This window comes from Benincasa hispida, chromosome 4 (assembly GCF_027475165.1).
Source record: "Benincasa hispida cultivar pf3 chromosome 4, pf3_genome.v1.1, whole genome shotgun sequence".
Lineage (NCBI taxonomy): Eukaryota > Viridiplantae > Streptophyta > Magnoliopsida > Cucurbitales > Cucurbitaceae > Benincasa > Benincasa hispida.
Genome location: NC_143481.1, coordinates 48,505,694 through 48,527,977, shown reverse-complemented (window position 1 = coordinate 48,527,977; position 22,284 = coordinate 48,505,694). Strand labels below are relative to the sequence as shown.

The window sequence follows — 22,284 nt, the reverse complement described above, 5'->3', positions numbered from 1 at the left end:
TAATAGTTTAGTTCAAATTCTTGAGGATGTTAAATTGTTTATATTCAACTCTATGAACTCTTGGGTGTGATTTGTGTTTATCTTGAATGGAATTTGATAGAATTGATCTAACAAATAAAGTTTATTAGATTCTTCTATGTGAATTTTGCACGGCGTCTTTGTGTAAGTGTAAAATAGGTTGCGAGAATTAGAAATGTTTTTGTTCGCTAAGACTTTTTCTGAAGTCACACTTGTTTGCTCTAGTTTAATTTCACTTAATTAATCATGCTATGAGTCTAGACTTTCCAATTCATAGGATGTCACAGAAAAGTAACCCAATTCTTAATGCGAATTAGTACTAAACATGAATCTCGCTTAGAAGGAAGTGTTTAAGACTAGTTTAGGGTCAATTGGATTAAAATCCATAATTGATTAATCAAGCTATTGGGTATCACTAATAGGTTATGCAGTTCAACGAGTTTGCATTTCTTTCTCTATCTAATGAAAGAATTTGAATCTAACGAGCTATTCCCAAGAGCCTTTTTATTGATAAATTCAATTCAATTTCGTAGTCTGTTTTCGTCTCGAACTTTACATATATTGCATGCTTTCTTTTAATTTGTTACTTTCACAACAAAATCCCTATTGCATAGAATTTTTCAATTGACCTTGCTAGTTCGTAGTTTCCCTGTGGACTTGACCCTGTACTTACTGCTTGTACTACCCATTTTAGTATAGGTTTTAGGCTCGTTAAAGACATATCATTTGTTTCGTCAGAAAATTGTAGGTGACAATGATTTAAAATCTCGGCTAATAGGCTTCTATACCGTAGATAAAGCATAATGCTGCAACCCTGTGCGTTATGCTCCAACATAGAATACAATACCCTGCTTCGATCTTTTGTCTGTTTTGCTCCAAACTTAATCTCCATGCTTAGCAACTCTTGCCAACAACCTAGACACGGACTTACAGACTCGATAGCAAGATTAAATGCCCAAAACAACGAGCCCTTACAAATTTAATCAACATTAAAGCAATAAATCTAAGTGCCTGAAGAAAAATAATCTCAACAGCTCAACGACTACTTTTTCTTTCTTTAACAGACTTGTAATCATATATATAAGTGTTAATTAAAATCATTTATAGATTTTCACTTCTGTTTTGTACAAAATCTGTAATAGAAGATAGAAAACTTATCTTTGTAGTCTTCAACAAATGAATTAGCTCCCTTCTCGTGGATGTAGGCATCACCTTGTCGAACCACGTACATGCTTGTGTTGCACTCTTCTTCCTCTTCATCTTAACTCCATTGCATGCTTGAATCTCCTTTTCACTCTCTGTAAATTTTGTCAAGAACATTGAAGGGTTAGAGAGAGGTGAGAACATTTCTGAAATCGAGTGCTTAGAGAGAGAGAGTTTTATTTAACCTGACGTTTTCTCCATCAGCCTTAAATCCAAGTAAGTGGTTTCTCCACGTGTGGCAATTAGAGCTGGTAAGTGTGGTCATTCCTCAGCCTTGCATTTCACCTACCACACCAAATTGGATTAATCTATCCTCTTTGTTTGGGCCTCAAAATAATAAGTTGGCCCAACAAATTGGTATCAGAGCAAAAAATACTTAAAGATTTCAGTTCTTAGAGAATCAATATTCAAGATTCATACTCAAATGGCAGTAGCAAGATTTGAGGTGGAGAAATTCGATGGCAATGGAGACTTTGGCCTTTAGAAAGCTAAAATTAGAGTCATTCTTGGTCAACAGAAGACTCCCAAGGCTCTTCTTGATTTATCCACTCTACCAAACAATGTTATAGCTCGGGAGACAGAAGACTGAGAGCTAGCAACCTATGGTACGTTAGTCCTAAACCTAAGTGATAATGTTTTAAGGCAAGTCCTTCATCATGATACAGTATATAGGATTTGGACAAAATGGGAAGACTTTATTCTACTAAAGATCTTCCTAATAAAATGTACCTTAGGGAGAGATTTTTCACTCTTAAAATGGATTCATCAAAACCACTTTCTGATAATCTAGATGAATTCAAAAGAATTGTTGCTGAATTTAAGAATCTTGCGGAGAAAATAGTAGATGAGAATGAGGCATACGTGCTTTTAAATTCCTTACCAGAATCCTATAGGGAAATAAATAATGCATTGAAGGGAAGGGACAGTATGTCTACTGATGCAATTATCTCTGCCCTAAGAACAAGAGAAATTGAGCTGCAAACAGTTAAAAAGGAACAACCAAGTGGTGAAGGGTTGTTTGTGAAGGGAAACTTCAAACCAAACTAGTCAAAGGACAGAAAACAACAACATTCAGAAGAAAACAGGCCAAAATAGAAAGTTAAATGAAAATATTGCAAAAAAAAAGGGTATTTGATTAAAAACTGCTTCATTCTTAAGAGAAAGAATCAGGAGAAAGAAAAAGAGTCCAAAGGCAAGTAGCCAGAAGCCTCTATTGTAAAAGGCTTCTACATCTACTCTAATGCACTAGCCTCAACACTTGACTTGGCCAATCATGTTAACCCCCTTGGGAAACATGATTGGGTCTTGGATTCAAGATGCACCTACCACATGATACCTATGAGACCCTAGTTTAACACCTATAAGAAAATTGATGGAGAAATGGTTTACAGGGGGAACAACCAAGGCTGTAAAATTGAAGGCATTGGCTCTGTCTCTATGAAACCCAAGGATGGGACTGTTAAACTACTAAAAAATGTGAGACATGTTCCACTACCCAAGAGGAACTTAATTTCCTTAGGAATGCTTGATGCAATTAGGTGTGAGTACAAGGGTAAGGGTGGAACACTTGAGGTTCTAAAAGACTCAAAGGTGGTCGTTTTTTGGGAGAAAGTTAATGACTTGTTTGTGGTCAGAGGTGTTGAAATGATGACAGAGGTATATGTTGCCACATCAAATGATATGATAGAGGCTGACATATGGCACAAAAGGCTGTCTCATATAAGTGCTAAAAGGCTGGAAGCTTTGTCTAAACAGGGAATTCTACCCAAGGGAATTTCAGACAATTTAACCTTTCATAAACATTGTGTTTTGGAGAAAGCAACCAGACATAGCTTTACCAAAGCACAACATTCAACAAAAGCAATTTCTGGCTACATCCACTCAGATCTTTGGGGACTAGCTCCAACAACTAGCCAAAGTGGCTCGGGGTACTTACTTTCCTTTATAGATGACTTCTCAAGGAAAAGTTGGGTTTTCTTTTTTAAATCAAAAGACCAAGTGTTTGACAAATTTAAAGAATGAAAATTAATTATTGAGAAGCAAATCTCTAAGAAAATCAAATACCTAAGAATAGATTGTCACACTCCCTCCCAGATTACCCACTTAATCTAGAAAGGGGTGTAAAGATGCTTAACATCACCTCCCCTAATGACATTTAGCATCTTACTAACCAACTTAACCCGTGCTTAAGTCTGAACAGTTACACAATAATCCTTTAGTACATTTAATTTCTATTCAACATTTTCCATATTACGATATCCACAAACAAGTTTTATAAACTTTCCATCTCCTGTTATATACAAACCATGAACAAAGTTTAGACACAATAGAAACACTTTTAAACATTACACAACCAAAAAACTCCACTTGTCCCATACTCCCAAAACCATGACACGTAAGGTTTGTGATATGCAATCTATTTACAACAGTGCGGGGACTACAGTGTAGCAGGAGACTCTTGTCGTGTGGCAGTAAACAGCTCAGCGTGTTTTCGGAACTTTAACGCTACTTGGGGGAAAAACATAAAATATCGAAAGCATGAGCTAATGCCCATTGAGTAGTAATTTAATATAAACGGAAGTTATCGCTTTCTAAATCATCAATAAAAGTAATTAAATCATTCAATAAAACATTGGCCAAGTATAAAAGATTCAACAACATCTCGAACATGTGCTGGTAAAACAGTGGCATGATCAACTCTCATAAGCATATTATAAAACATTCAGTCGTTATCAGAATACCACACCACTCTGTACCCAAATACTTGTTTACAACGGCGGATTACTCTGGATAAAGAATGCCCCCCACGGTGTAAACCAAATCACAAGGTCATACGTGCAAGCATAGCTGCTTCAAGGCTAAGCATAGATACACACCACAGACCCAGGTTACTTTGGACTCCTCGGTATACTCTGGCCACATCTGACCCCGGTGGTAACCCCCTGATAGCCTGGGTGGCGCTACAGGCGCAGGTTCCTCTGGAATTTCCGGTATACTCTGGCCACATCTGACCCTGATAGGCCCTTAATCGCCTTAGCAATGCTTCTGAAACACATTCAAGTAGCACGGGAAACTAACCATCTCTCGGTACAAGAATCAGTAGTTTAAAACCATTTTCGCAACCTTGATTCCACCATCAAGAGGCTTTTCATAAAAATCATACAAATCACAAGTATGTAAACTCTTATTTCAAACTATATTTTGATAAATCAAGATCGTATAAAACTATCAAGAGTTTAGAAATCATGCTTTAAACATTTTTGAAATATCAGTCAAGTAAAACAGATCATGCCATCACATTTCATAAATCATAACATACTATAATATATAATTAGTTTCTATATCAAAACATTCAAAAGTAAACCACTCACTATCACTGGCACGAGCTCTTTGGGTTGTAAGCCTTTCCAACCTCAGTTTGGCCTGAAATAAAGTCCTAAGATTACTAGACACTCACAAGAGGTCAAATCAACCCTAAACAGCCCATAGTGATTCAATATAACGACTTTGACTCATTTTAACACCTAAACATTCATATTTTGCTCCTTAAGTTCATTTTCCTCACATTACCCATAATGGCCCAAAAATTAGTTTTAAATCCAAAAGTATTCATTTTAGGGTCAAAATAACAAGAAAAACTTAATTGGGATTCAAAAATGTTCACCAACACCCAAAATGCTAAAAGTAAACAAGCAATTGGGCAATAAAAATGGGCATGGGCGCGGGCTGTGGGCGTGGGTGGGTGAGGCTGGCCGTGGGTGGGTAGGGTTGGATTGACTAAGGCGTGCTGAGGGGCACCAACACGACAGGAGGCGCACTGGTGGGGCTGGTAGCCTTAGGGGGTGGATGGCCTGCTGCTACCCTGTTCGAGAAAATACTGGTTTTATTTTAACCAACTTTTAACTCAACTTAAAACAAAAATTTGTACATCCTTCATAAAATATGTTAATAAACCTTTAAATAACTAACCTCAAAATTACAGCTCTTAACTCGTATTCTAGTACTCATAATCTTTCCTGGACTACACCTTACTCGGATTTTCCAATTTTTCGAGCAACCTTCACTATCTTCACGATTTCTCCAGTTTTTTGATCCCAAATCACTTGCAAAACCCTAGAATAGACTCAAAACTCAATAAGCTTTAATCTGGTTTAAATATGGAAGCTTTTGCACGAGAATTTTGGGAGAACCATCGTATTCTTCAGACCCTAAGTTTCTGGCCGAAGCTGCACACTTTTTACTCCAATCAAAGTCCTCCACCCAGCAGCTTGTTTGCCTTACTACGTGGATTTTTATCCTTTGTAGCCTTACAAGAATTATCAAGTTAAAATAATTTTATATTTTAGCAAATTAATCCAAAAATGTTTTTTTAAAATCAAACAACTCCAACACCCCTCTTGGCCAACTTGCATTTCCTACAAAATTTGTTCTTTCTTTCCTTGTAACCCTTAGCTAATAACAAGTCATGTTCACTATACAAGTGTCCAATCATGAAAAATTGTTTCAATAATAACATGTATTAATACATTTCTAAAAGAACTTGTATTTGTTAAGTAATTTCCAACTTTAATTCCAACACTTAGAATTAGAATTTTCTTAGGTCTACAATCCAAGTTATTCATTTAGGTACATAAGCTAACTTATCTCGGTTGATGCTAAGCATAAACAAAAGAAAAAGGGACAAGGGCTTACACAGATAATGGGCTGGAATTTTGTAGTGAGAATTCAATAAATTTTGTAAAGAATCGGGCATAACTAGGCACAGAACAGTCAAATATACACCCCAACAGAATGGGGTAGCAAAGAGGCTTAATAGGACTATTATGGAAAATGTCATATGTTTACTCTCAGATGTCATTCTCAATGAAAAGTACTAGGCTGAAGTTGCAAGCTATATAGTGTACACCTTAAATAGGTGCCCACATACATCCCTAAACTTCTTAACTCTTGAAGAAAAATGGTCCAAACATCCTCCATGACCTAATGGTATTTGGATGTGTTGGATACATACATCAAAATCAGGGAAAACTTAAGTCTAGGGTTGTGAAATGTATGTTTGTAGGGTTCACCGAAGGTGTAAAGGGCTTTAAAATGTGGAATTCTATTGAGAAAAGATTTGTGGTCAGCAGAGATGTCATTTTTAGATAAAATGAAATGATTATGCAGAAATAGAAGACTACAATTGAGATGCCTAAAAGTCATACTACTAGAATTGAGATGGAGGCTTCTAAAGATAAGTCCACTAATCATGATCCTCCTAATGATTCAGAAGAGGAAAAGGAAACTACAGGAAAACTGATAGAACATACTGAAGCTTGAACCTAGTTTTAAATGCAATTATAGTCCCAAATGACCAAGAACCAGCTAACTTTAAAGAGGCAGTAAACTGCCCTGATGCTAGGAATTGGATTGAAGCTATGTGTGACGAAATGCAATCACTAAGTGTTAATAACACTTGGACCCTAGGTCCTCTTCCTAAAGGATGCAAGCCAATAGCATCTAAATGGATCTATAAACTGAAGGAAGACACTTCTAAATAAGAAAAGCCTAGATATAAGGCAAGATTAGTGGTTAAAAAATTCACACAAAGGGAAGGTATTGACTATTCTGAGATTTTTTCACCTATAGTAAAGCAAACCTCAATTAGACTCTTATTATCCTTAGTTGCTCAATACAACCTTGAATTAGACGAACTAGATGTAAAGACAACTTTCTTACATGGCTAGATGAGACTATTTACATGGTTCAACCAAAGGGTTTTGAATAAAAGGGAAAAGAGGACCTCTACTGTCTTTTAAATAAGTCCATCTATGGTCTTAAGCAGTCTCCTAGATGCTGGTACAGAAGATTCAATGACTACATTAAGAGTACTATCATATCAACAACACATTAACCAACATTTGTATATCGACAACACACTTCCATAGAACAATAATTAAAATTATCATATTCAACACTCATATGGAGCCACCCACTTCTCCAAAACTACAATCAGAAATACCAAACCACTTCTATAATATTAATAATCATTTCTCCTCTTCACAGATATCAATTAGTACTTTCATGAGTACTTATTCTAAATACCCATAAACAAAAAAAAAAATATACATAAATCTTCCAATAAAAAGATCATGGTTAGATAATAATTCCTCTATCCACAAACCAACAATTCGTACTTGAGATTCATTCTAAACATGCGTATTTTACTCAAAACTCATCAAGATTCATTCTAAGCTAGTATTTACATCTATTGAGGAAAAAAAAACAATAAGTACATCCTTACACAAATCGGCCAACAAAACTTACCTATTTTGTTTGAATTACGTCAATCTCTCCTTGGGGATATGCATTTTTTGTATTGACTACAAAAAGAAAAAAAAAAAAAAGATAAACTCAATATAAGTTTACATCATTTATTAAATAAATGCTAGTATATAAAAATTAAATAATTTGCATACGAGGCTAGTAATGGGAGTAGTAGGATTATGCACTATTTCATGTATATACTTTTGCACATAGTACTCACATCCTACAGAATCTAATTGACAGGGGTACTGCATGTGAAGAAATTGAAAACAATTATTCTTATGTTTGAATGAACATAATTCATTAAAATATGAATGTAAATTTACCTTTATAGATTTCCATTTTGGTGAAAACCATTGATATTGGAGATTGTGTTTGGCTTGCCATGTTTTCAATCTACTAAATAGTTTGAAAACATTAATCAAACATACATACTTAAATTAAGAGCTAAGAAAGTTCAATTACACTTACATATTTATAACTCCATGAAATTTTCTTGAACCTTACTTCTACTAGAGTCCAAAACATAAACACAATTTTCTTGAAGATTGATTACAATCAATATCTAATGATAACTATAATAAGCAACAATTTTGAAAAATTAGTACGCATATAATGCAAATTAAAAATAAATAAAGAACTTGTATTTACTTACCCTGTTTATATGGAATAAGAACTAACTGGTCTAAATTAGCCAATTTTAGATCAAAGATCTAAAGACTTCACATGTGGCGATATTTTTACTTCTCATTTATAAAAAAATTTCTTGGTAATATCACAGTCACATTCATCCCAAAGATACCTAAATAAAGCAAAAATTATTATTTAAACATGAAAAAATATATATGAAGATTGTGAATCAAGATGAATAATACCTATCAAATGTATGTCAATATGCACATATGACCAATTTCAACCATACTACAATAATGAATCAGATCATCACGGCTTAAATAAATAAATTTTCCTCTTCCAAATATGTTATCGTTCAAATTGATACAAATCATGTCTATATTGTTCATGTTATGTATGACATGTCCATTCAAGAGCTTGATGGTATCGTGTCGAACGATAAGAAGGATCACTCAATATGTTGTACGTGAACATACATATTTAATTAGCATAAACATATTAGAATAAAATATTTAATTTAAAAACTTACTAATTCTTGGGCAAAATTCATATATCCCTTATGAGAAATGTGATGATTATATACACATTTTGACCTTCTTTCTCTCTGAAGACGGTTGATTTTCTATACAACCAATTAGTTTAAGTTACCTAGCAAAACAATGATAATATTGACATTTATTTAAAATGACTTACATCTCATTCTTCACTTAATCATTCATTAACAAATGATGCCCATTGTTCTTGATCAATATGAGAATATTGTTGAGGAGGAAATTGCAAGACCGACGGTTCATCTTTAAATGGAAGTATGAACTTCTAAGTCAATATGGTCTTAAAAGTTCGAAACTTTCTAGATACAGACATATGTATACCATATTTGGACTAAGAGTCCACATCGAACGACATCTGCACAATGAAAAAAGTAGTAAACAATAAACTAATAAACTACTACACCAAGCAAGACTATCAACCAAGTACATATTCTTGAACTAATTTCATTTCAATATTTCAAAGTTTCAAGAAACTTAATCATTAGAATAAAAATAAAATGAGTAAAATAACACTTGAACCACACCAAGTAAGCTTAATCAACCAAATAAGACCAAATTAGTTTATATATAATTGAAACAAAATGGTTTTAATATACACTTGAACCACACCAAGCAAGACTACCAACCAAGTATATATTCTTGAACTAATTTAATTCCAATATTTCAAAATTTCAAGAAGCTTAATCATTAGAATAAAAATAAATGAATGAAATAACTTTAAATTACTAAATTGAGAATATACATGAAAAGAAAATTTTACATTTCCAAGCAAATAACTCAAACAACCCACAAGCTTGAAAAGATCTGAACCGGAGCTTAAAGATTAGAACAGATCTGATGGTCAGACGACTTACCCAACACAACCGAGCTTGTAATGCCGACGACGACAACTATGAACGTCAGATCTGCACGACCAGATCTGAAAAGTCAGATCTACACACGAACGTCAGAGCTGTGCACGAAACACGATCTACACGGCCGTATCTACACAGGAAACGTGATTTGCACACGAACACCGGATCTGCACGCGAACGACACGATGACAACCCACGAACGCCGGATTTACACGCGAATGGCACGATGACAACCCATGAACACCGGAGATGATTGGTATGGTTAAGGGAAAGAGAGGGTTTGTAAGAGAGAAGTAAGAAAGGAGGGAGAAGAAAGGTAGTGAAATGAAAGAGAGAGATTTTTTATTAAAGTTAAAAAAAATAAATTGGGATCTTTAATGTCGATTTTAAACCGAGATTGTAGCCTCTCTTTAATGTCGGTTTAAAATCGACATTAAAAATACCGACATCTAGAAAGAGATCTTTTTTATATATATAAAAATACCGACATTTTACATCCGATTTCACTTTTTTCAACCGACATTAATGTTAGCATAAATTCTTTACATCTATATTGAATAGATAAACCCTAGGATCATTCATGTCAAATTGTAAAAAATAACATATTGGATTTCATTGCAAAATTGATGATAGCTTCAAGATGATGATGGATGACTATAGTCTTCCTCAACCAAAACTCTGAATGCCTTTACTGGGATCTCTTTCTAGATGGGATTCAAGAAAGACTGAGTGCTTATTGTTTTGGTATATCGAGGACCATAGCCTAAGGTCTCTTTATATACTAGTTCAATTAGGATTCCCATTAAACCCTAATTAACTAGGAATGGGCTTCTACCCATTAAGTCCATACTCAATTAGGAATCTAGGGCCTTAATTAATTAGATCACATAATAGGGCTCAATCTAATAAAATAACCCAATGTAATAAATTATTAATCCACATACATAGCCCATACTTTAATTAAACATATTATTATTTAAATATGTCTAACAATCTCCCACTTGGGCTATGTCTATGTACCTAATATAATTAAATCACATAAACCTTAAGCGCGCATAAACAAGTTATTTCAATAATAGAATTCCCCTTTAGTTCAATCTGGTCCATGTCCTATATTAGCACGGAATCAAGGCGGCTTTTGTCACTACCCTTGTAACTAAACCTTCCTTGATCACCAATTCCAATACATTCAATGACATAGATCAAGTATGAATGGATAGCATGGAAAATACATGCAAAGTGATCAAGATCATGCCTGTTTCCAACTGGTCCAAATTTCTTAATGAGATCATTCTAAAAAATTTTATGCTAAACTGCATGCATGATAAAAAAGTTCAAATAATAAAACATAAACCATCAACTTTATTCTATATAGAAAAAAAACAAAATAAGGTGAAAGAACATCCTCAATAACAAACTCCCACTAAACCATGGAATTAGAAAAGTGACTAACACCCATATGAGTAACATACTCATGAAAAACTTTAGGTGGTAAATCTTTAGTCAATGGATCTGCCACCATAAAGTTTGTTCCTATGTGTTTTATCGAAATTTGACCATTATGAACTCTTTCTTTAACAACCAGAAACTTCACGTCTACATGCTTTGACTTCGTATTGCTTCTGTTGTTGTTGGAATACATCACAGCCGACTTATTGTCACAAAATAATTTTCTGATTTCTGATAAGTGAGCATATAATCTTTTGTTCTCTGTAAATACCTCATAACCCGTTTGGCTGCTTTCCAATGATCCATCCCCGGATTACTCAAATATCTACCTAACACTCCAACTATGAACGCAATATCTGGACGCGTACATACTTGAGCATACATTAGACTTCCAATGGTCGATGCATAGGGAACCTTTTGCATCTCCTTAGTCTCGAATGTGGTCTTGGGGCATTGACCTAAATGAAATTTATCACTTTTAGCGATCGGGGTATCTCCCAACGCACAATCTTTCATGCCAAATCTACTCAAGATCTTTTCAACGTAGTTCTTTTGTGACAATCTTAAAATACCTTGAGAACGATCTCGCAGTATTTCAATTCCTAATACAAAAGAAACATCACCAAGATCCTTCATCTCAAAATTTCTTTTGAGAAATCTTTTAGTGTCATGCAATAAACCTACATCATTACTAGCTATGTGTATGTCATCAACATATAACACTAGAAAGATTGATTTACTCCCACTGAACTTGTAATATACACAATCTTCCACAATGTTCACCTCAAAACCAAATGAGGTTATCACTTCATGGAATTTGTGATACCATTGACGAGAGGTTTGCTTGAGACTGTAGATAGATTTCTTTAATTTGCACACCATAGACTTTGAATTATCAGACACAAAGTTTTCTAGTTGCACCATATAAATCGTCTCATCAATGTTCCCATTGAGAAACGCAGTTTTTACATCCATCTGGTGTAGCTCTAAATCAAAGTGAGCTACCAGTGCCATGATTACTCTAAAAGAGTCTTTCAATGAAACCGGAGAGAAAGTCTTTTTGTAATCAATGCCTTCCTTTTGAGTAAAACTCTTTGCAACAAGACGAGCCTTATATCTTTCGATATTGCCATGTGAATCCCTTTTGGTTTTAAATATCCATTTACAACCTATAGGTTTCACTCCTGATGGCAGTTCGACAAGTTCCCAAACGTCATTGTCTTTCATGGATTTTATTTCCTCTTCCATAGCACTTATCTATTTTTTAAAGTTAGAACTTTGTAAAGCTTGTTTGAAGTTGATTGAATCATCTTCCATTATGCCCACATCATCCTAATGTTCTTGAAGAAACACAATATAATCATCTGAAATTGCACTTCTTCTCTCTCTAGTAGATCTTCTTAGTGGCACTTCTTGAGGTTGTTGAGTTGGAACTTCAGATTCAACAACAGGGACTTCAATGTTGTCTTGTTCTATAATTGGTTCAATAATGAAGTCAGGAATTAGAGCCTGAACATCATTTATAATCACATGAGGAAAAGAAATCAATTCCTCTTCAAAGACAACTTTCCTTATGTTATCTTCCCCCCAAACTCAACATCCTCAAGGAATCTAGCATTTCCTATCTCAAACAATGATCTAGAAGTGGGATCATAAAACTTGAAACCTCAAGAATGCTCAGAATACCCAACAAAATAGTAACTAATAGTTCTTGAGTCCAATTTTCTTTCATTAGGCCTACTTGGGACAATCTTTCTTGAAGTGACCTTTCTTTTTGCAGGAAAAACAAGGATTTTCAGTAGCTTGTTTCTTGTTTTTATTCTGCTGAGATGTCCCTTCTGCAGCATCCATAATTCTTCTTTTCTTCTTATCATGAGAGCCTATTGCCAAATGAGTACTTTTTGTCCTTTCTCTCTTAATCCTATCTTCTTCTTGCACACATTGTGAGATAAGCTCATTAATACTCCATTTATCTTTCTGAGTATTATAGCTTATCTTAAACTGAGTGAATTTTGCAGGAAGAGAGATAAGTACCAGATGCACGAGTAAATTTTCATTTATTTTGATATCAAGTGCCTTTAATTTACTTGCGAGATTGGACATTTCCATAATGTACTCCCTTATGTTTCCATTGTCCTTATACCTCATAGAAGTTAAAGAAGTCAAAAGACTACTTGTTTCTCTTTTCTCATTTTTAGCAAAATATTTCTCAATTTGAGCAAGGAACTTATTGACATTTTCTCTTTTCGTGATAGAGCCCCGAAAAGACTCCGGAATGGAGTGCCTAATGATCATCAGACACATGTGATTTGACTGTTTCCACTTCTCGAAATTAGCCGTATTTGGTTGTTCCTCAGTAGAAGTAGGTTTATCGATCCTTAATGCAAGGTCCAAATCCATACACCCAAGAAGTATCTCTAGGTTTTCTTTCCAAATCTTGAAGTTCATCCATTCAACTTAGGGGTTGAACTTAGATTTCCAGATTTTTGAGTAAGACCAACTGAAATAATAAACAACAAAACATATGCTCACAATTAAAACATAACAAAATAATTTTACATATGTGGTGGGCCCCTTTAACAAGATACCTAGCACAACATTGATGTCCAGCCTTTGGGCAAAAAACACCAACTATAAATGGTACTCTCAACGTAGTAATCAAAGTACTGACAATTAACTCTATAAAAAAATAGCCTTTCTTTGGACTGACTATTTTTCACATGAGCAATCCTTATAATTGCCACATACTTATTACCACATGCATACCCACAATTTAGCCAAATAATTATCTTCATTTGGGCCGATAACTATCCGCATATATTCATGAATATGCACATCTTATATTTCATAATTAAAACGATCTAGATAATAGAGGCTACTTTGGTAACATATTATTTTTGACCAATTCAATATAAAATATAAGATACAATAATATAATAATAATATAGGAGGAAATTCACTTAATAATTGCATACACATAATACAATTAAAGTAACATAAACATGTGAATATCACAAAAAACAATCAAATTGTAGATTTTAATTCACAAACTTATTAATCAAGAACTAAGAACCCTTTTCATGAATTTCATCAAGTTATTAATAAATAAAACTTAGATTCAATAAATTCAATCTTTTTTTTTTTTTTGAAACTCATATTCATCAATTAAGTATTAACATAACTTTTCAGTTAAAAAGAAAAAAAAAAGAAAAAAGAAAAAAGCAGCAACAACATTAACTTTTCCATTACTAATCAAATTTAAAACCGAACTCATAAAGTCATCCATTAAGAATTAAAGAAAAAAACTGATAATTAAAACCAAGAACCGCCGGCAAGACTTTAATCGGTAATTGACCGATACCTTCGCCCAACGGCAACTCCAGTCAGTCATTAACCGAAAGTCTTAATGGGTAAAACTTGTAGCAACTAAAGACCTAACTCCTTCGATCGGTCTTTAACTTTTTTCCAGTGGATTTCATCACATTGGTGGACTTTTGTCAAGAATGTTGAACTGAACATCCTTAATTTTGACAATAATAGAACTAAGGTTTTTTTTTTCTTAAATAAAACTTTAGGAAACCACGTTCAATCAAAATAATCAACCAAAAAAAAAATCACTTTAATCCACCACTAGCACATCATTCATAATCGGTGATGGATATGCCAAATACCACAGACAAGAATACGGGTTGCAAGAAGACATATTTCCAAAAAAAAAAAATGACCACCGAGATTTCCATCTCGTCGATGAGTTTACAATGCTGCTATAGTAACCCAACCATTTGTTTAAAAAAAAATCTTTAAATTCTTTACCGAAACCAAAATTTAATCAACAATGCTAATGAAAAATGCATAAACTAACAATCCAACATGAAATTTATGCTATGATACCACTTGATAGCATAAATTCTTTATATCTATATTGAATAGATAAACCCTAGGATCATTCATGTCAAATTGTCAAGAATAACATACCGGATTCCATTGCAAAATTGATGATAGCTTCAAGATGATGATGGATGACCATGGTCTTCCTCAACCAAAACTCCGAATGCCCTTAGTGGGATCTCGGATTCAAGAAAGACTGAGTGCTTGTTGTTTTGGTATATCGGGGACCATAGCCTAAGGTCTCTTTATATAGTAGTTCAATTAGGGTTCCCATTAAACCCTAATTAACTAGGAATGGACTTCTACCCATTAAGTTCATACTCAATTAGGAATCTAGGGCCTTAATTAATTAGATCACATAATAGGGCCCAATCTAATAAAATAACCCAATGTGATAAATTATTAATCCACATACATAGCCTAAGCTTTAATTAAACATATTATTATTTAAATATGTCTAACAATTAAAGCCCAAAATTCTTGTAGTGAAAACTCTATGTGCTCTAAGTGTCCTCCTTATACCCCGAACATGATTACGTTATTTTTTAGAGAAAAGCGGGAAGTTATTTCTTAATAACTCCCCACTCATACTATAGAATAACTTCTAGGAGTTATTTTTAATATTAATAAATCTAATTTAATATAATTAAATTAATAATATTCATTTAATTAAAAATATATATTAAATCATATTTAATTTATAATTAAATAAATAAGATCAATTAATTAATAATTAATAAATTAAATATCACATATTTAATTTAATTTAAATTATATTCAAATAATTTTCTCTCACATAACCTATAGTTTTACGTGAATCATATTCATATAAATAACATTTGTTATCTTATTCAAATATTCATCTCTCTCATATAATAAAGTATAAGTTTGAATCTCATTCAAAACTAACCTTATATTATAATGTATCTATATACATTATGTTAATGGTATCTTATACAATTAATTCCCTTATGTAATTTGAACAATTCAAAATAACCCAAAATTAATTGATTTGTATTTAACCTTAATGAGCTAGTAAGGGGACCATATGGACCTACATATTAAAATCAATGATATGAGATTAATTAACTAAACTCTTTAATTAAATTAATCAATATTCATTAAGTCCAGATCACTCCACTAAAGACACACAGCTGCACTTTTCGCACTATAGATATATTTATGTGTCTATGAATAAAACCAATCAACAGTAAGTTGACCCTTCACAAATTGCTTGTAACTATAGTTTGGTCAAATTACCAATTTACCCTTGTAGTTACATCTAACTCTTTGAGTACCACTGATCCCTTTAATGAACAATTAGTTATAGTTCAACTATAAACTAGATCCCTCTTTAGCCAGTGAGAGGGGTGAGGTGCCTCATTGTTCAAGATTCGAAATCAGCCCTTAAAGGAGCAATTCATTTACTTTTTCTCAAGACGAGAATGAGTGAATTCTATCTTATGTAGTTGTGTTATCAGCTTCCCACTCAGAAAAATCCCCAAAATGGTAGACTTATTGAGTCGACGAAGCTAGTCACTCTTACCCATATAGGTCAAAGGATTGCCTTCATAGGTAGAAGTTCATGAATTACTCAAGATTAAGGTCAAGTTATCTATGGTCATTCTAGTGAAATATAAGTCTCTTCAAATAACAGTATTATAAAGAGAGACTAATCATTCCGCGGTCTAGTCTTATACAAACTCTTTATATAGGATTCCTCCACTCACATGTCTACACACGAATTATCAGGATTAGATCATTTGTAATACTTTACAACTATTGTAACAATTACAAAGTGGGTTGTATCCATAGTGTTACCAAGATAAGATACACAGCTTTATCTATATACTACAGACCATTCGAGTTATTACTTAAACATGATCCACTTGTATATCAACTACATACTTGCTTAAGTTACATTAAATAACCTTGGATCTTAGTTTATTGGATTGGGTTAATGCACTAAATGTCAAATAAAATATCACTTTATTTTATTAAAAAAAATCATTTATGCACAAATAATTTATGAACTACGAAACCCACAAGATTTAAGGCATCAATCCCAACTAACTAGTCTCTTAAAAAATAAGATACTCATATCTTGAAAAATCATCTATCAAAGAGTACACTCTTTAAACTTTTCAAGAGCTTCAGACTTTTGTTGCATTAAGTAAAGATATTCATACGAATAACCATCTATGAAAGAAATGAAGTATTCATACTCTTCTCTTGCCTTAATATTCATCAGAACTACAAAAATCTGAATGTACAAGTTATAAGGGCTCTTTGGCTCTATAATCTTTTCCAATAAAAGGTCTTTTTGTCATATTGCCTTCAAAATATGACTCACACACAGGTAAAGAGTTTTCTTCTAACTCACTTAGAAATCCACTCTTAACCAGGCTTCCAATCCTACTGAGATTTCTATGACCTAACCTTAGATACCAAATATGGTCATCTTTGTTAGGAGAAATCTTTTGTTTTTTATTTTGAGTTGTTGTAGTTCTGAACATTTCATTATTTAGAAGTGCTTTAGATGCTAACGGCCTTAACACATATAAATTACTCTCTAAGTTTACATAACAAATTTGAACACCATTTTTATAAATAGACGATTTATTTATATTAAATGTGATCAAATAAGTCTATTCTAACAAACATTTAATAGAAATTAGGTTCCTTTTTAAACTAGGAATCATATAAACACCTTTAACAAAAAAAAAAGATTTCTAGAAGAGTAATTTGATGCCTCCTACTGCTACTGTTAAGACAACCTGCTCAGTTTCAACCCGCATGGTCATCAGTCCTAAGGTACTGCCAGAAAATAATTCTCTGAAAAGAAGAACAAACATGATTAGTGGTCCTTGAGTAAATTATCCAATGTGAATCATCATTCTCCACTAAACAAGTTTCCAAATCTCGTAATCATATTACCTTGTTTGACCTTATTTTTCTCCACCAAATACTTGGGGCAATTCCGTTTTCAATGCCCCTGTTGATTGCAATGGAAACAATTTCCATTGGCAACCTTGGCCTTCTTGCCCTTCTGAGTTGCAGCAGGATTAGTTTTATTCCCCTTAACTCCTTTCTTTTTCTTCCATTTCTTGGTGCCAGAGGAAGAAGACATAGACTTATTCCAGAGGATGAACCTTTGTGAAATTTTTTAGATGAAATGGCAACATTTTCCTTTCCTTTTTGTCCTTGGACTTTTATCAGGGACTCATAAGTTTGTAGCTCATTTAGGAGGGTGGTGAAGGTGTAGTCTAGCTTGTTCATAACATCATTACTACAGAACTACAGGAAACTCTCCAACGGAGATTTCCAAATAAAGCTAACTTGAGTCAATGACAGTCTCGTTCATCTCCGCCACGTTAAAATTGTTGGGATTGGTGTCCTAAATCTTGTGGGTCTCATTGTTTATAAATTTTTGTACACGAATTATTTATTTAATAATATAAGATATTATTTTATTCAAAATTTAGCTTGCATTAACTCAATCCAATAAAATAAGATCAAGGTTATTTTTATATAACTTAAACATGTATGTGATTAACATACAAGTGAATCATGTTTAAATAATAACTTAAATGATCTGTAGTATATGGATAAAGTTGGGTACCTTTTCCTTGTGACACTACGGATAAGGTCCACTTTATAATTATTTCAATAGTTGTAAAGTATTATTACAAATGACTTGATCCTAATGGTTCATGTAGAGACATGTGAGTGGAGGTATCCTATACGAAGAATTTGTATAAAACCAAACCGTGAAATGATTAGTCTCTCTTTATAACGCAGTTACTTAAATAGATTAACATTTCAATAGGATGACCATAGGTGACTTGGCCTTAATCCTGAGTGAATTGTAAACTTCTGTCTATGAGGGTGATCCTTTGATCTATATGGGTGAGAGTGGCCAAATACGCCGACTCAATAAACCTACCATTTTGGGAATTTGTCTGAGTAGGAAGTTGGGAACACAGCTATAAGGAATTCACTCCTTCCTATCTTGAGGGTAAGCAGATGAATTTCTCTCTTAATATCTGATTCTGGGTCTTAAATAATGAGGTTTCACCCCCTCGGCCTGAAAGGGATTAGTTTATAATTGGACTATAAACTATTTGTTCATTAGAAGAATCAGTGGTATTTAAGAAGTTAGAAGTAACTACAGGGATAAAATGGTATTTTGACCCAGAATTGTAGTTACGATCAATTTGGGAATGGTCGACTTACTGATGATTGGTTATATCTGTGGACACAGAAATATATCTACAATGCAAGGAGTGCAAGTATAGGTCTTTAGTAGAGTGACTTGCAGTTAATGAATATTGATTAATCTAAGTAAAGATTTTAATTAATTAATCTTGTATCATTGGAGCTTCTAATCTATAGGTCCATAAGATTCTCTTGCTAGCTTATTAAGGATAAAACAAAGAATAAATCGGTTTGGAGTAATTTGAATTGTTCAAATTATTTAACGGAATTAAAGATATTAATAGTATGATTAATATAAAGTATAATGTATAGTGATACATTATAGTTTATAGTTAATTATAAATATGATTCATAACTAAACTATATAGTACGTGAGAGATAAATATTTGAATAAGATTCATATATTAATTATATGAATGAGATTCATATAAGTACTATAGGTTAAAATTTAATATGAATAAGATTCATATTAAAACTATAGCTTGTAAAAGAGATTTGTATTTAATGTGTTAAAATGTATATTGTATAATTGATTAATTAACAGTTAGTTAATTAATCATTTTAGTTATATTATATTGATATAATATTATCTTAATTCCCCATGACTAGGGAGTTATTAATTTCATGTGAGTGGGGAGTTACGGTAACTCCCCTCCCTCATCCTCTTCATCTGTTATTCAAGATACAGACGTGAAAAATAATTGGCATAGAAGAATCTCTCTCTCAATTTTCTCTACAATCCCCTTTTTCCTCCCCAAAATACAAAAGAGATCCACCATCTCATTGCTTGTCTGAGGATAGTGAGGACTCTAAGTAGTAATATCTAGATAAGCCAATGTTTTCTTATATTCATGTTCTTGGAGGAAGATTTGCAGAGATGTTCGTGCTTATTGAGGAGATTAAGTCGTGGATAGGAATTTCGTGAAGAATAAAGTTCTACAAGGATAAGTTTACTTTCTTCTCTCTTCCCCTCTATCAAAGCATGCTTAATTGTTGTTTATCCTTAGTTTCCATTGTTTTGCTTCTCTATATTTTGAGTTTTTAAAAATTGAATGTCATTAGCATAGCGTTCACATGCTTCTACGAGGAATTTCATTGATGGTGGCTTGCTTTTGTTGTTGCCCTTTGAGGTGGCTTTTATGAATTTCCTTTAAAAAAAAAATGAACTACATTATATGACCTTTTTTTTATATATATATAATAAAGGATGAATGACTTGAACCTCTGACCTTGAGAACAATAGTATAACGTTTATATCAGTCGAGTTATGTTCATATTTTTCTAATCAAAACTATTAAAAGTATTGATTTTTTTTTAGTAACACTTAGTATTCGAACCTCCGACCTCTTGAATCGATGATAAACATGAACTAAATATATAAATATTGATTAAAAAAGTGCAGTCTTCCCTACAACTAATCTAGTTAACCGAAAATTTGAATAAGAATCCGAAGTGACAACCCAACGATTAAAGTGGTGTTAGGAATAAAGAATTTATCAAAAGCTCAAAATTCTAGACTCCAATTATATTTGTCAAGAATTTTTTTTATAAAAAAATTGCTTTTACCTTAAAATAAGGAAAAAGAAACCACGTTAATTTTAAGTAGAATGGACCAGCATGAGGTGTCATGGACACGCATATCATCTGCTGATCACCGGCGTTACCCACAAAGTTGAAACATAAACAAACCGAACATTTAAATCTCGAATTGTAGTCCTCAAATGATTAAGAAACACATAGTTTCTAGACAATTTGATACCTAGAAATAATCATAGTACTTGTGCCATGTGGGGCTATATTTTATATTCAAAATTAAATTACAAACTTACGACCCATTTGGTAATTATTTCTTTTTAATTTACATCTTTAAATATAAATATTGAATTCTTAGCTAAATTTAAAAATTAAAAAAAAATCTTTAAAAGCTACTTTAGTTTGATTCTATTAATATTGTCTATCTAAATAAATTATTATAAAAGAATCAAATTATACCTCTAAATTTGGATGGTGACAATTAAATTCAAAATCAATTTAAGCCTTAAACTTTTTATGAGTGAATCATTCTTGATCATCCATTAGAGAATTATAACTATTTTCACATATCTAATAGAGTTCTTTAATACTGATAGGGACAAATACTCTCAAACTATCTCCACAATGATGTGGAACTTTGGTAAGGACCACCGAACCCATACCACATGAGTTCAACCACGGATCACACTATGACTACTTCCAAGGCTCCACTATACAACATCTTTATTCCCACGTTAGGGATAAAGCTTCATGGCTTTGTTTTTTGTTTCACCCCAAAAGGTCTCATTCTAGTGGAGATAGCCATTCTCACTTATATACCCATGATCCTCCTCTTATCTAACCAATGTAGGATTTTGGTCGCATTCCCAACAAATACTAACGAAAGTTATTACTTTTTCTCTAGTATTTAGTTAATCATGTGACAATTTTGTGATTTAACAATAAAATTTAAATTGATGGTCTAAATTGATTCATTTTTAAAAATTTGAGTTTTAATTAATACAGTTATTAGTTTGGAGTTTTAATTGATGCAATCTTCAAAATTTATGGATATAAATTGATTTTTCTTAAGAAAAATAACAATAATAATTGTTTGAAATTTCAAAGGTTCAAGTATATACGACACTTATACTTTTAAAGAATTTCTTGCATGTCCATGCATTTTGATTCTATTGTGTTGAATAAGTATTTGGTGTGTTAATTCTATTAGTATGTCATTGACATAGTGATATATTGATTGTAAAATTTTGAACCCTTTGAAGTACTACCTTTGAAGTACTTTATATCACAAATACTAATTTTTGTGTATATGTTAAATTAATGAATTAATGGAAGTGAATTTTTCCTTTTTTACAAATATATATATATATATATATTAAACATAAAATTAGGAGTTGTTTGACCCATAAATTTTTTAAGTTGGTATAAAATGCAAACAACTCAACTTCAATAGTAAGCACTATTGAAGTTTGTGCATTTATCGAATAATTTTATCTTTTTTTGTTTGATTTCACATTTATCGAGAAACTTCATTTCTTCATCTATATTTACTTTTAACATTTATTTAGTAACTTCACACTTTTCTCTTTCTCTACATTTTACATTTATTTAGAAACTTAACCCTACAACTC

General features: G+C 32.7%; 1 protein-coding gene across 1 annotated transcript; it reads right to left on the bottom strand.

Moving 5' to 3' along the window:
- Positions 1-9,527: 9,527 nt before the first annotated feature.
- On the bottom strand, positions 9,528-13,414 carry LOC150036773 (uncharacterized). Its single transcript, XM_090313230.1, has 2 exons — positions 12,802-13,414; positions 9,528-9,616 (listed from the first exon to the last, which is right to left on the bottom strand). Exons 1-2 carry the CDS (start codon positions 13,412-13,414, stop codon positions 9,528-9,530), a joined length of 702 nt encoding a protein of 233 aa, XP_090169356.1.
- Between the last annotated feature and the right edge of the window lie 8,870 nt (positions 13,415-22,284).